Source organism: Penaeus monodon, chromosome 16 (assembly GCF_015228065.2).
Source record: "Penaeus monodon isolate SGIC_2016 chromosome 16, NSTDA_Pmon_1, whole genome shotgun sequence".
Lineage (NCBI taxonomy): Eukaryota > Metazoa > Arthropoda > Malacostraca > Decapoda > Penaeidae > Penaeus > Penaeus monodon.
In genome coordinates this window covers 6,296,699-6,311,698 of record NC_051401.1, presented here as the reverse complement: position 1 = coordinate 6,311,698, position 15,000 = coordinate 6,296,699, and the positions used below count along the sequence as shown (strand labels likewise).

At 38.8% G+C, this 15,000-nt stretch overlaps 2 protein-coding genes across 3 annotated transcripts in view; one reads left to right on the top strand and one right to left on the bottom strand.

The window, feature by feature from the left end:
* The window catches only part of LOC119582470 (alpha-(1,3)-fucosyltransferase C-like), a 14,026-nt gene extending 2,473 nt beyond the window's left edge, over positions 1 to 11,553 (top strand). Inside the window, exons 4-11 of the mRNA XM_037930726.1 lie at positions 2,188 to 2,301; positions 5,162 to 5,328; positions 6,356 to 6,496; positions 7,297 to 7,408; positions 7,802 to 7,947; positions 9,427 to 9,616; positions 10,493 to 10,612; positions 11,100 to 11,553. Coding sequence (XP_037786654.1) covers positions 2,188 to 2,301; positions 5,162 to 5,328; positions 6,356 to 6,496; positions 7,297 to 7,408; positions 7,802 to 7,947; positions 9,427 to 9,616; positions 10,493 to 10,612; positions 11,100 to 11,241 — 1,132 coding nt within the window. The 3' untranslated portion in view covers positions 11,242 to 11,553. The remainder of the gene's footprint in view (positions 1 to 2,187; positions 2,302 to 5,161; positions 5,329 to 6,355; positions 6,497 to 7,296; positions 7,409 to 7,801; positions 7,948 to 9,426; positions 9,617 to 10,492; positions 10,613 to 11,099) is intronic.
* Positions 11,554 to 13,451: 1,898 nt separating this feature from the next.
* The window catches only part of LOC119582471 (calmodulin-like), a 5,585-nt gene continuing 4,036 nt past the window's right edge, over positions 13,452 to 15,000 (bottom strand). For both annotated transcript variants that reach the window (XM_037930727.1, XM_037930728.1), the window contains exon 3: positions 13,452 to 14,223. In XM_037930727.1, coding sequence (XP_037786655.1) covers positions 13,981 to 14,223 — 243 coding nt within the window. In that variant the 3' untranslated portion in view covers positions 13,452 to 13,980. The remainder of the gene's footprint in view (positions 14,224 to 15,000) is intronic.

Below are 15,000 nucleotides of genomic sequence, written 5' to 3'. Positions count from 1 at the left end.
ACACACACACTCCTTAACCGTGCTAAGTACACTGTGCACTACCCTGTGTTGATGATTCAGTTTTCGTGTGTCATAGCCATAATGTATTCATGATCTGTTACTGATTGCATTTAGCAGAAAGTAGGGCACAGATAAGGACAGAGAGGTCAATAGTTCAGGGATATCTATCTATAACCAAGATAGACAAGGATAGAGAAAGTGGGAATCGACTAATAATATTGATATATAGACATCAGAGAGAGAGAAACAAAGATAGATATATAGATAGCTTATTAGAGGCAAGGACGAACTGCTAAGTGGGACAAGGTGGTTATGAAGTTTTTAAACCACTGTTCTAGAAAGTGGCTTTTCCAAATTGCAGGTTTTTTAGATCCTCGGAAAAAAAAATGTATATATATATATATATATATATATATATATATATATATATATATATATATATATATATATATATATATATAGAGAGAGAGAGAGAGAGAGAGAGAGAGAGAGAGAGAGACCGACAGGTAGACAGACACAGATAAACGGAAAGATTAATATTTAGCCAAGTTTGCATACGATATGAGACAAAAGCATATAATGATATATACAGGTATGTCACCGAAACTAATTATGATTATACAACAATTACAATTATGAATATGTTTACGCAGCGACATTATTTCCATCCCAAGGGAAAATATAGACAAAAAGATGGATAAGAAATAATGGAGAGAAAAAAAAAAGTAAATACGTAGGCAATGTGAAGGACAACATTTAGAATATGATGTGAAGATGTGATATGAAGCGGTGATTGTATCAAATATTTTATTAGACACTGAGGGATACTATTCAGTATATTATGTATCTGCCATACAGTAAACACACACAGACACACACACACACACACACACACACACACACACACACACACACATATATATATATTGTAATCCAGCTATATCTGTATCATATTACTATAATTCTACATATTCTATATGATCTTACATGTTTGTCACATACATATCTTCACACATGTATATACACATACATATACGCACGGTCAGTGTTTTACCTGATTATTCATCTCTCCTTTTGCCACACAGATGTTCCAGTGTTGCGTAATCTATCCCCTTCCGCAAATGCTATGTAACAGTTCTTGGTCGTCACCGGCTGTCAAGCTGTAAATCACATGCCAAGCACGTGATTTATATCCATTCTTAAATCAATGTCTAATATGACAGGCAGACCCCCTGCGGAGAGCCAAGGAGGAATATATATATATATATATATATATATATATATATATATATATATGTATATATATACATATATATGTATATTATGTATGTATGTATATATACATATACAAATATATACTCACATATATATAAATAAATTATATATATATATATATATATATATATATATATATATATATATATATATATATTAAGCTTCATTGTAAAATATTATCAGTAAATGAAGTAGGTTTATTATAATGGCCATTGCATACTATGCCGATTGATTAAGGCCATTTAATAAACACCACCTATCTACGGCATTCCAGTTTATCATAATATATACATATATATATATATATATAATATATATATATATATATATATAATATATATATATACAGTATATATATATATATATATATATATATATATATATATATATTATATATATATATTATATATATATAAATTTTACCTATATAGTCTTTGAGGCCTAACAAAGCAGTTTGATCAAACAACAAAATCCACGAATTGGCAACTCTGTCTAATTGTTAACGTCTTTGTGGTGGCGCGTCAGTTTTATAGGATTACATTCCAGCGTTATCTGTGTAGGATGAGGCTGTCAGAATATGGCATGGTTACAACATATAATTCATTTTTCAGCTCTAATTTGATTATATGTTTTTCTGTACGTTCATTGATTTTATTACGCATTTGTAATACGTTGTACATGTATTACAACCTGTTCAATGAAAACCCTTAACACTTCTTAGACATTAACACACTGAGGACTATAGCTCCATGAGAGGCATTTTAAAGTTCAGCGTGTCTCAAAAATAACCTTTTTTTTACAGTTTGGTTCAGTTTGATTCAAAGAGCTATTTATTTTTCTACTCTTCGTTATTTGTTAAGACGAAGGCCCCCAGTAAAAGGACTCTAGTTATTGTCCGTTTTCCTGTTTCAGAGACCTTCGTCGAGGGAGCGTCATCAGGGCCGCGCAAAGGCCAGCCAAGAGAATACTGATCTGGAATGTTTACTACGACAAGAGAGCGGAGGAATGGGAGAGAGTATTCCAAAGGTACTGTTGACTTGTATTAACTTATGCTTCTCTCTTCTTTTTTCTCTTGTTTTATCTACCTTTAGCTTTCGTAGTAGGTTAATTATCCTTGTGGTATCCTTATAAGTGTTCATGTCGATTTGTGTTTTGTATGTATTATAATGCAATTCATGTAATAATATAAATAATATAAATATGTGTTCTTGTATGTATTATAACACAATTCATCATGTAACACACACACACACACACACACATACACACACACACACATATATATATATATATATATATATATATATATATATATATATAAATATATATATATATATATATATATATATATATATATATATATTTCTTTTAACGGTAGGTTCATGTCTGAGCCGCGTGGTCACAGCATGATACTTAATTGTAGTTTCATGTTGTAATGCTCTTGAGTGAGTACGTGGTAGGTCCCAGTTCCTTTCACGGAGAGTGCCGGTGTTACCTTTTTTTAGGTAATCATTCTCTCTATTTTATCCGGCTTGGACCAGCACTGACTTTTTAGGCTGGTTTGGCCACCCAGTGGCTGGGTAGCAATCGAGTGAAGTTCCTTGCCCAAGGGAACAACGCGCCGGCCGGTGACTCGAACCCTCGAACTCAGATTGCCGTCGTGGCAGTCTTGAGTCCGACGCTCTAACCATTCGGCCACCGCGGCCTTGGCGATCATGGGCTTCCATGATTTTTTTCTTGGCAATTTAGAGCGGTGGTTTGCCATTGCCTTCCGCCCGGTGTTTTTTTATCGAGTCACCATCTCTATTTACCCGGCACTGACTTGGGCTGGCTTGGCCACCTAGTGGCTAGGCAGGCAATCGAGGTGAAGTTCCTTGCCGAAGGGAAACAACGCGCCGGCCGGTGACTCGAACCCTCGAACTCAGATTACCGTCGTGACAGTCTTGAGTCTGACGCTCTAACCATTCGGCCACCGCGTCCCCATATATATATATATATATATATATATATATATATATATATATATATATATATATATACGTGTGTGTGTGTGTGTGTAAGGCAGGCTTCGGGCCCCTCCAGGTTGGCGAATGCTGGGACTCGGTCTGGGATCTGGGGTTACTAATCCCGTCAGCGTCCTGGTGTGAGGATTGTGGGGCAAAACCTATGTGATCCTCTAAGTCACCTGGAGTGACTGCCCTACGTTAAACCTCAGGCGGGCAGTCAGGTTGGGGGCTTGGAATGTCCGCTCTTAGCGACAGGACGATCGGTTACCACTACTGTCAAGGGAGCTGAAGCAGCTGAGATTTGAGGTGGCTACTCTCTCGAATGTGAGAAGACCAGGTAGCGGCACAATGAATGTGGGTGGCTATACCTACTATTAGTCGGGCTGCAGCGATGAATATCTCCAGGGAGTAGCCATAGTCATCTCCAGCAGACTTTAGCCCTCGGTAGTGGAGGTCACTCCAGTCGATGAGCATGTAATGGTATCGAGACTGAAGCTTAAATTTGGCTCCATGCCTCTATTGCTGTGTACGCTCCTACTGATGCTGGCAGAGAGAATATCCTCCTTTACCGGGACTTTGCTAGGCCCCCAAAATTGAGGATTTCTGGTATCAGCAGTCTGACCTGCATCGTTGGCCTTGGTACAGCAATGTGGGTAATGTGGCTAAGGAGATCTACCACATCCTTCTTAGCACTCGCTGGAGGATCATCCAGAAATCAGGGTATATCGGAGTGCTGGTTTCTATGGAACTGATCCACTTCAAAACTTCCCGTTGTTCCAGTGATCACCCTAGGGTGTTTCATGTGGACAGGTTGAGGGAGGGGGAGTGTGCCCAGGGGTTTGCTAAGGCTATCTCTGGTTGCTTCGCAGAACTCTATGGCCTGACAGACCCTGCTCTGTTGTAGAACACCTTTAAGCATGAAATACTCGATGCACCTCAACAAACAATTGGTGAATGCCTGAGAGCAAGACAGAATTTCAGCTCGCAGGAAACACTGGAAGCCACAGATGTTTTGTTTGTTTGTGGCTTGACTAACAGGGGATCACAAGAAACAGTTAATCAGGAATCTTGCAGAGGAGGTCGAAAGCCATTTATTAGTAAATGGCCTTCGACCTGCCTATCAAGCCAAGAAAGCTGAATTCCAAAACCTCCCTGCAGACGATTGCAGTCTGCTCAGCAAATGGCCATATCATCTCAGATCCTGTTGGGGTGCGGGAGTGTTGAGTATTTTGAGCAGTTGTACCAGTTTGATTCACCAGCAATTAACTTGAAACTTGAGAAGAGTATTTGGAGATGCCAGTACCTTTGCAGGACCAAGCTACATGTCTTCAAGTACCTGTTACTGTCAATTTTACTATACTGTAGTGAACTTGAACGCTATCTTGTGCCATGGAATCTCATCTTGATGCCTTTTGTACCGGGCCCTTGTGGTGGATCATGAGGTACAGTTAGCGGGACCATGTGTCCAACCAACAGTTACACCTGGACCTGGTACAGGACCTGTTACTTGCACAATTCACGATCACTAACTCAGGCTATATGGCCACCTGGGATTGGGCAGATCAGCCAAACCTGTCATAAAGAGAATAGAGATGGGCTGAACCCTTGCCTGGCGGGTCGCCATGAGGGACCCTAATAGCTGGAAACGAAGGGTAGATGCGGATATGTGCCCCAGTCGGCATTAGCTCCCCAGTGTGGATGATGGTGAAAAGTGTTGTGTGTATGTGTTTGTTTGTGTATTCACATTTATATCTACAAACATGTGTTCTAGTAAAGCTATTTTGCTTGACTGACTACCATGAACTTCCCACATGTACATGTATCCCCTTTCCATCCCATCAGCCCGTATGCATTAACCCCAAAACCATATCTTTCGGCAGACTTCTTAACCGCGAGTGCCCCGTGAGTGACTGTGACATCGTCTACGACCACAGGTTCCTTGATACAGCTGACGCCGTCCTTCTGAAGAGGGTGCAGGATGATGTGCTCCCTGACCATCACCCTGAGGGCCAAGTGTGGGTCTTCTTCTCCCTCGAAGCCCTGCAACGTAAGTCTTTGTTTGTTTATTATCAGGTAGTATCGCGTTGGTCGTTTTTTCTGTGTTGTGGTTGCTCATGTTGTTGTTTATGTTATTTTGGTTGTTTTTTTGCCAATGGAGGTCATGTACTCTTTGTGTGTGTGTGTGTGTGTGTGTGTGTGTTTTCAGGAATTCATGGAAAGTTATTGATAGGTTGTGATGAAATTTTATGGGTGGTTTGTCCATGGCTCCAGGAAGTAATCGGTTAAATTTTGGTGGTGATCACACATACACTTAGAGAAATGGATTCATAACCATTTCTTCCAATCCTTTACAAAAAAAAAAAAAAAAAAGAAAAAAAAAAGACAACTCTCTCTTTCTATTTATTTATTTCATTATTAATTTTTATTCTGATTGCTTGAGACTTAAGACTCAAAAAATATACTATATGTATACACACATACGGTATATTTTAAAGCTCACGTGCAATATTCTTAGGACATTGTTTGTATTTTTTAAAATAATTTTCTCAATATCATTAGTGCAATAGTGCATCATCATTATTGCTATCCCTATCACCATCATTATTATTAGCGTTAACATTTCTATTGTGGTCATTGTTATGACTACTGTTGTTTTTTCTATTGCCTTAAGTTGTGATTCGTCTTTTCTTTAACCTCTCGCTCTGTTGCCCCAATTAGGACCCATTTTTCAGCAAGGATATATATATATATATATATATATATATATATATATATATATATATATATATATATATATATATATATATATATATATATCGTGTGTGTGGATATCTTTGTATTTTAGTTAAGATGCAGCTATGTGTGTACATGTACATGCAAATACTGAGCATTCAATCTCGAAAACTAGGACTTATTGACAATTTTAAGCATTACTCCATCAAAGACGATTCCAAGTCAACCAGGATCACCCCAACTGTTTAAAAAAAAAAATACACATTCTGGCTGTAGATCAACATTTACACTACATTCAGCGAACATAACTAACCCAACCGTACCTGAACTCGCCCTTGCAGACTACGACTGGAGGATCCCAGATGAAGCCAAACACATTTACAACTGGACGATGACGTATCATTCCTTCTCGGATGTTGTTGTTCCCTATGGACGCACTATCCTCCTCCCTCCCCACGCCCAAAACCTCTCTTTATCTTCAGGTTCGTGTCAGTGTGATGCTGTCTTAGTAATAGTTGTTGTCCTTGTGAATAGAGGTCATTGTGACGAAACTGGAACATGTAGAATGGAAAAGGGAAAAAGGTTTATGCAGAAAGGGATGTGATATTTTGAATCTCAGTGCCGTCCAAATAGAAAATGAGAAATTGGCAACTTATTCCGGGTTCTGGATAATTCCGTTTTACTTTTTTTGTAGCATAATCAGCTGATAATTCATACTTATATTTCCATATAGTTGGAGTTTTCTCAAAAGAAGCTTGATGAATTAGAGTACAACAGAGTTTGACAAAAATTTCCAGCCTTTCTTTTTCTGAGACAAGACGGAGTGTAAATCTTCATCTGTATGAAATATAATTCTGAATAAGAGATTTAATCACATTTAAGGCTTTGCTAATCATTCTCATTCGTGCGTTCTCTTCCATGTGCTTTTCTTGTATTTGTTATATTTCCGGGTAACTTAAGAGCCGAAAATATCTGTTAGCCAAATTGTATACCTTTGTGTTGTTTTAATACCTTACGTGGCCACAGATACGTGTTCAGAGGCTTCTCTTCTGAACAGTTCATTCCCCCTGTTGATAAATATATTTTTATGCTTCTTTTTAGTCGTAAATATTCCTACTACTCATTTTTTGTACTTCGTCATGCATCTACATACAACATAGCTTATGTTGATACGAGAATTGTAATGGCATGTAACTTCGAATTATAAATCAACATGACATCAACGCACGGTAAACTGTGACCCAACACGGCACTGTTGACCTGAGTGCAATGTTCTTCCCAGATAAAAGGAATTATTGGCAAGAGAAAAATAAGGACGGGGTGCTAGTGGCGTGGATGGTCAGTCACTGCCACACCGCCTCCAACAGGGAAGGGTATGTCGATAACCTTCAGAGGTAAGAATCTGTTTTTAGATTTTTATTTTGCTTGTTTGTTTATCTTTGGTGCATAACTTCAAAGTCGGTTATGTATTTGAGCTGTAAGGGGTGGTGTATGATGTGAACGATTGATAGTGTATAGAAAATTACTCACACACGCGCCTGCAGACTTACACAAACATGCTCACGCACATGCGCGCGGGTACACAACACACACACACACACACACACACACACACACACACACACACACACACACACACACACACACACACACACACACACACACACACACACACACACACATATGTACAGATAGATGAGTTTCCCACTACGCTATCTCTTCTTACACTTCCTGACATCTGACATTAATATCTATACATAATAGAGTAATATCACCATCACCCGCAGGTTCATGGAAGTTGACATATATGGGAAGTGTGGCCCCAAAAGCTGCGCCGACCGTTTCACGCTAAGTCGCCTCACGCCCAACCACGAGGAGTGTTTTCGAATCATGGGATCTTACATGTTCTATCTAGCTTTCGAAAATGCTATCAGTATGTGTTATTATTATTATTATTATTAATTATTATTTTATTATTATTATTATTATATATATTTTTTGTGAAAGTTCTCGTTAGATTTATTCCATTTTTGAGGTGAGCGTATTGCAAAATTCGTTTGTTTTTGTGGTATTTTTATATATGAAAGTAGAATGTATGATTTTTGTTGCCCATCTTAATTAAATCCTATGACATATCTTTTCACCCTCACTTTTATGCTTAAGAAAATATCCCCTTAGAATAGTCACCCACAACATTGGCTACTACTACTATTACTACATTAATACTACTTTACTATACTTTACTATACTACTATATATTACTATTACTGCTACTACTACTAATACTGTTTACTACTACTACTACTACTACTACTACTATACTACTACTACTTCTACTACTACTACTACTACTACTGCTACTACTACTAATACTACTACTACTAATACTACTACTACTACTACTACTACTACTGATACTGTTACTACTACTACTACTGCTAATACTACTACTACTACTACTACTACTAATAATATTACTACTACTACTACTGCTACTACTTCTACTACTGCTACTACTACTACTACTGCTGCTGCCACTACTACCATTGCTGCTACTACTATTACTACTACTGCTACTACTACTACTACTACTACTACTACTTGTCAATGAAATGAAACAGAGACTACTACAATTACTTCTATTACTTTCAACTTTACCTTTCTAAACCTTCCTCCTTCACTTATGCCAAGTAAACACCCACTTTAAATAGTACCCCCAAACTCTGGCTACTCCCCATGTAAACATTTCCGAACAAAGGAGTCACCTACAAGGCAAACTAATTTTACTATTCCTCATGTAAACACTGCCAAACGAAATAGTCACTCTCAACCTTGGCTACTACTACTACTGCTTTCACTTTTACGCTTCTAAACATTCCTTCATTATCTCTGTCATGTAAACACCCACTTAGAAGAGTCACCCACGAAGCTAGGTACCCTCCAAAAAAGAAAAAAGTACAACAATAACAACAACTATTACTACTATTACTTCTTCTACTACTACTGCTATTACTTTTATTACTACTACTACTATTACTTCTACTACTCCTACTAATACTATTGCTACTACTATTACTACTACTACTACTTCTACTACTACTACTGCTACTACTACTACTACTACTACTACTACTACTACTACTACTACTACTACAACAACCACTTTCACCTCTGCCTTTCTAAACCTTCCTTCCTACTTCGACAAAGTAAACACCCGTTTTAAATACTACCCTCAAAGCCAGGCAACTCACACTACTACCCATGTAAATACTGCTCAGGGAAATAGTCAATCACAAACCTGACTACCATTCCCGTTCCCCATGTAAACACTAGGCTGACTACCACTCCTGCTCCCCATTGTAAACACTACCACCCCTCCAGCTTCCACCTCCTGACTAATTTCCTCCTTCAGGTACGGACTACGTCACCGAGAAATTATTCAAGACGCTACACCTCGACGTCATTCCTGTGGTGTTCGGAGGCGCCGACTACGCCTCCATAGCGCCTCCGAATTCGTACATTAACGCCTTGGACTTCCTGTCTCCTATTGACCTAGCTGAGTACCTGAAGACGGTCGCTAGTAATGAGACTCTTTATAATAGGTGGGTTCTGGGAGAAGGTGCTGATGAGGGAGGAGGAGGATGGGGGAGGATTATGATAAGTGAGAAGGAGAGGGAATGGGGTGAAGGGAATGAAAGGGGGAATAGGTAGAGAGAGGGGTTAAGGAAAGGAATCCTGAGTAGGAAGGGAGAAAATGAAAAGTGTAAAAATGGGAAGGAGAGAGAAGGTAACGGAGAGATGATAGGAGAGGTAAGGGAGAGCGAAGAGAAGGAGGATGGGGAAGTGGGAAGCGAATGGGAGCAGAGGGATGGAGAGGGATAAATAGAAGAAAAGGGAAAGGAGGAGAGAGTGGGGTAGGGAGAGGTAAGGAAAGGGAGAGGGGAGGGAGAAGGGATGGGAAAGAAAAGAAAAGAAATAATGGTAAAATATGTTTTTTAAGATAGATAGATAGATAGATAGAGATAGATAGATAGATAGATAGATAGAGAGAGAGAGAGAGAGAGAGAGAGAGAGAGAGAGAGAGAGAGTTTTTGTTCGGCCCCTAAATACATTTAATCTTGCACGTCTTTAATTAAATAAAATCTTGTCGTTTGTGAGGATTAAGTAGAATCTAAAGCCTTAAAGAGGAGTTTCGAGCGTCGAGTTCAAGAGCAAAAACAAACGTGCCACTTATCTTTTCTTCCTTATATTTTCTTGGAAAAAAAAATATATATATATATAAATATAAATATGAATATATATATATATATATATATATATATATATATATATATATATATATATATATTTGTCCATCATCTCCCCCTAAAAATAACATTCTCCCTTCCCTTCCTTTTCCTCTGATCCACTCTCGTCATCCTTTTATCCTACCCATTTCTTCCCTCCCTCTACTCATTTATCATCTCCCACTTTCGCAGTTACTTTCGCTGGAAGGGGAAATATAAGGTCGAGCTGGGTCATCCTGTGAGGCCGCTGGTGTGTGACCTCTGCGCCAAGCTCCACGGTGAGCCTGTTGTCAGCGCCCCTAAGCCGTGGAGGTAAGGATGGTGACCCGTTGTTGTTATTGTTGTTGTTGTTGTTGTTGTTGTGGTTTAACAAGGAGGTGAGGATTTAGCTAGCTTAGTGTGGTGAAGGAGAGAAGGAAGGAGGAGAGGGAGTGGAAGTGGGAGTGGTAGAGGAGAGGGAGTGAAAGTGAGAGTGAGAGTGAGAGTGAGAGTGAGAGAGAGTGAGAGTGAGAGTGAGAGTGAGAGTGAGAGTGAGAGTGATAGAGAGAGAGAGAGAGAGAGAGAGAGAGAGAGAGAGAGAGAGAGAGAGAGAGAGAGAGAGAGAGAGAGAGAGAGAGAGAGAGAAAGCGAAAAAGAAAGAGACAAAGAAAGAAAGAAACAGATCGAGAACTTCATGAAACAAAATAAGAAACAACCCACAAAGAAAACACCAAATAACATTAAAACAAAACAGTGAATAAGATACCCACTGCCCTTAATACCTAAATACCCAAACCACAATCACCTGCATCCCCAACAGGAGCAAGTGCACCGCCAGTAACCAAGAGGGAGCGAAAGATCTTGAGGGAACGTACAGTAACATCGAAGGGACATACAGGGCAGTTGACAACCTGCGCGCCTGGGATGCTCAAACCTTCACCTTGAGAAAAGTTTATCTCTAAATAAAACTAATTAAAACTTTTTTCTTCTCCTTCATTTGTATGTTTGTGAATTCATTTCGTTATTTGGTTATGTGTTTTGTTTAATTATCAATTTTTTTTTTTATTTTTTTGTTTATGTATTTGTTTACCTTTTGTTTATGTATGTATGTTTTTGCTTAACTGTATTTAAGGTTGTTATTATACTTATAGTCTATTTATATTGGATTACTTGCATTGCTGGTTAAATTAATAGATTATCTTTTATTAATATGAGTGATTACAATTATCTATTTATTTTATTTTCCGTTGTCCGATTAAATTCACGTCACGTTTTGTATTGGATTAATTTTCACCTTTTTTACGATTATTTTTATAATTGTTCTGGAAAATTGACGACTAAAATGGAACGAATGATGGTGATTATGACACTGTAATGATAATGATAATAGTAATTAAACTAATTGTTATTACGAAGTAAATGGTGATAAGGATCTTGATAATAGTTACAACAACAGCTATAATAATGATGGTACTAATTATCAGTGATAACAAAGAAAACATAATTGGTGGAATAAACGTTGATAATAATAGAAATAATAATGAGAGAGAGAGAGAGAGAGAGAGAGAGAGAGAGAGAGAGAGAGAGAGAGAGAACAGTAATCGTTCATACATGGAATGCTATATAGTAACTACTACTACTTTGTGTCTTCACGGCCTTGATACTGCCAGTTTTGCTCTATGGAAGCGAAACTTGGACGCTATCCAGTGTCTTGGAATCTCGCCTTGATACCTTTTGTAACAAGTCCCTTCGCCGGATCATGGGGTACAGTTGGCAGGACCGCGTGTCCAACCGGCGGTTACACCGTGAGACTGGCATTTGACCTGTTACTTGCATAATCCGGGATCGCCAACTCAGGCTATATGGCCACCTGTGGACGACCCTGCCCATCAGGTTGTCTCTCTGCGAGACAACCCTGGGTGGAGGAGACCTGTGAGACGACCCAGGAGATCATGGCTTGGGCAGCTCGACGAGACCTGTCGCGAGGAATTAGAGATGGGCCGTGGGCCTTCCTGGAGACTCGCCTCGAGGGATCCTCGTGGCTGGAAGCGAAGGGTGGATGCGGCCATGCGCCCCCGTCGGCGTTAGCCGACGGGGGCGCATGGCCGTAGAATCTGGGACCAATTTAACTATTACAATAAATACAAGATTAAGTAAGGTGGACACACGTCGAATATAGTATAGCCTCGACCCCCGGACGCTAGACAGTCAACCGCTTTACCCAACTGAATCATCGAATAAAAAAAAAAAAAAAAAAAAAAAAAAAGAAAGAAGAAGAAAAAAAAGTTCCTGATAATCGCAACCAGAAGTAAACTCTTACTCTATGGCGGAAATACAATTGACTGGTTTGATGGTCGCAGAATGACACTGACAGACCGGGGACGATGCTGAGTGCCTGGTAGTCGCACGTTTAGTAATGATGATTCTGTGAAACCCTGTGATTTTATTCAGATATTCTGCATTTAATTCTGTAATATGACAGTCAGCATCGGGACTTTTACATGTCGTTTCCAGTTGCATTTATTCTTTGCTTTCAAATTACATCTCATGGCTTAAATGCTAATGGATTATTCGTCCAGTGATATGTTCATTAATATGAAAATATGTTTGAACTGAAAACAAATCAGTTTACCCTAAAAAATGACCATCATAGAAAATTGTCTTTTTTTCGGCATGACTTAAGTAATTTATTTTGTTTTCACTGAAACGTTTACATCTTAATGTACCACTTTCTTTAATCACTGTAAATGTGTGTTTTTTTCTGGTATTATATCTATATATTTTTTTTGTTCATTGGATAAAGACACCCATTGACTCCAAACGCTTATTGATATCTACACTGTTACAGACGCAATTTGACAATTTTATTCTTTTTTGTTGTAACCGAGTTGAAATGCCTTTCCGACCTTAATGGGACAAGCACTTCTCCAGTTTTAAATTTAATATGAAACAGTTCCATCAACAGAAAATTCTATCATCACTGGGGAAAAAAACACGGTTTTAATATCACTTACACTGTGGTACCAGTTAATTTTCCTTTATTCTTTGGATTTTCTGCATTCGTAAAAGTTGGGATGGCTGCAGTAATTACTATTTTGAACGTCAGATTCAAATAAAGGTTTCAGAACAAATTTCAGACAAAAAAATATTGGGTTGAGAATGAAATGCGATGAAAATAGTTAGAAATCATATTTTAATAATCAATATCCCGGTGGACATATTTTTTCTTGCCTTCCCTCGTTTGTGTTCTGAATTTCCAATGTTCATGATTTGCATACCTATTACATATTTGTTTTTGTTCATTATGCTACAAATAACATTGTTGTTTTTTGTGATAAATTATCTCACAACTAAGATGCCATTTTATTACTTAACATCCTCATGAAAAAAGAGAGAGAAATCACACGTAATATGATACTTAATTTCCATATATCTTAAAAAAAAAGAAAAAAAAATCACACATATCTACAACACTCAGTTCCACTTAAAATCTCCAAGAAATTTTCTTACTCCCTCCACCGTTAAAAAAAGGAAAGAAAGAAAGAAAGAAAGAAGAAGAAGAAAAAAAAAAAGAAGAGGAGGAAGAAGAAGAAGAAGAAGAGAAGGAGGAAGAGGAAGAAGAAGAAGAAGAAGAAGAAGAAGAAGAAGAAGAAGAATTAAAATAGAATAAAAAAATAAAAAAAAACAAAAATCCCACCCCATTAATACGACTTCGTCATGAGATCCACAAACTGCTCGTATTTAATATGCCCGTCGCCGTCGATGTCCGCCTCTCGGATCATGATATCGACCTCCTCCTGCGACAGCTTCTCCCCCATGGTCATGAGGACGTGCTTGAGCTCGTTGGCTGAGATAACACCGTTGCCGTCCTTATCGAACACGCCGAAGGCCTCGCGAATTTCCTCGGGAGAATCCGCGGGAGTGAAGTCTCGACCCAGCAGGCCCTATGGAGGGGAGGGAGACGGGAAAGGAGAGGGAGAGGGAGTGGGAGGAAGGAAGGAAGGGAGGAAGGAATGGGGGGGAGAGGGAGAAGGAGGAAGGAAGGAGTGGGAGGTAGGAAGGAAGGAGAGGGAGGGGAAGAGGGAGAAGGAGGGAGGAAGGAAGGAAGGAAGGAAGGAAGGAGAGGGAGAGGGAGGAAGGAAGGAGAGGGGGAGGAAGAGGGAGAGGGAGGAAGGAAGGAAGGAAGGAGAGGGAGAGGGGGACGGAGGAAGGAAGGAGAGGGGGAGGAAGAGGGAGAGGGAGGAAGGAAGGAAGGAAGGAAGGAAGGAGAGGGAGAGGAAGAGGGAGAGGGAGGGAGGAAGGAAGGAAGGAGAGGGAGAGGGACGAGGAAGGAGGAGGAGGAAGAGGGAGGAGAGGAGGAGGAGAGAGGTAAGAGAGAGAGATAGGTATTATTGCTAGGGATAGTGATTATAAGGAGGAATAACATGAATATGAAAATAGAGTGTTGGTAACAATGACAGTTATATCGATGATGATGATAATGATAATAACAATAATAATGTTAATGTTAATGTTGATACGATAATGATAATAATAAAATATTATGATAATAATACAAAGCTTATAATCATAAATAAGACAGATAAAACGATGATAATGATACATGCAAGAGGAATTAGGATAATCATGATAATAACAATAACAATAATGATGCTAATGAAAACGAAGTTGATGATAACAAATACGAGGACAACAACAACAACAACAACAACAAAAACACC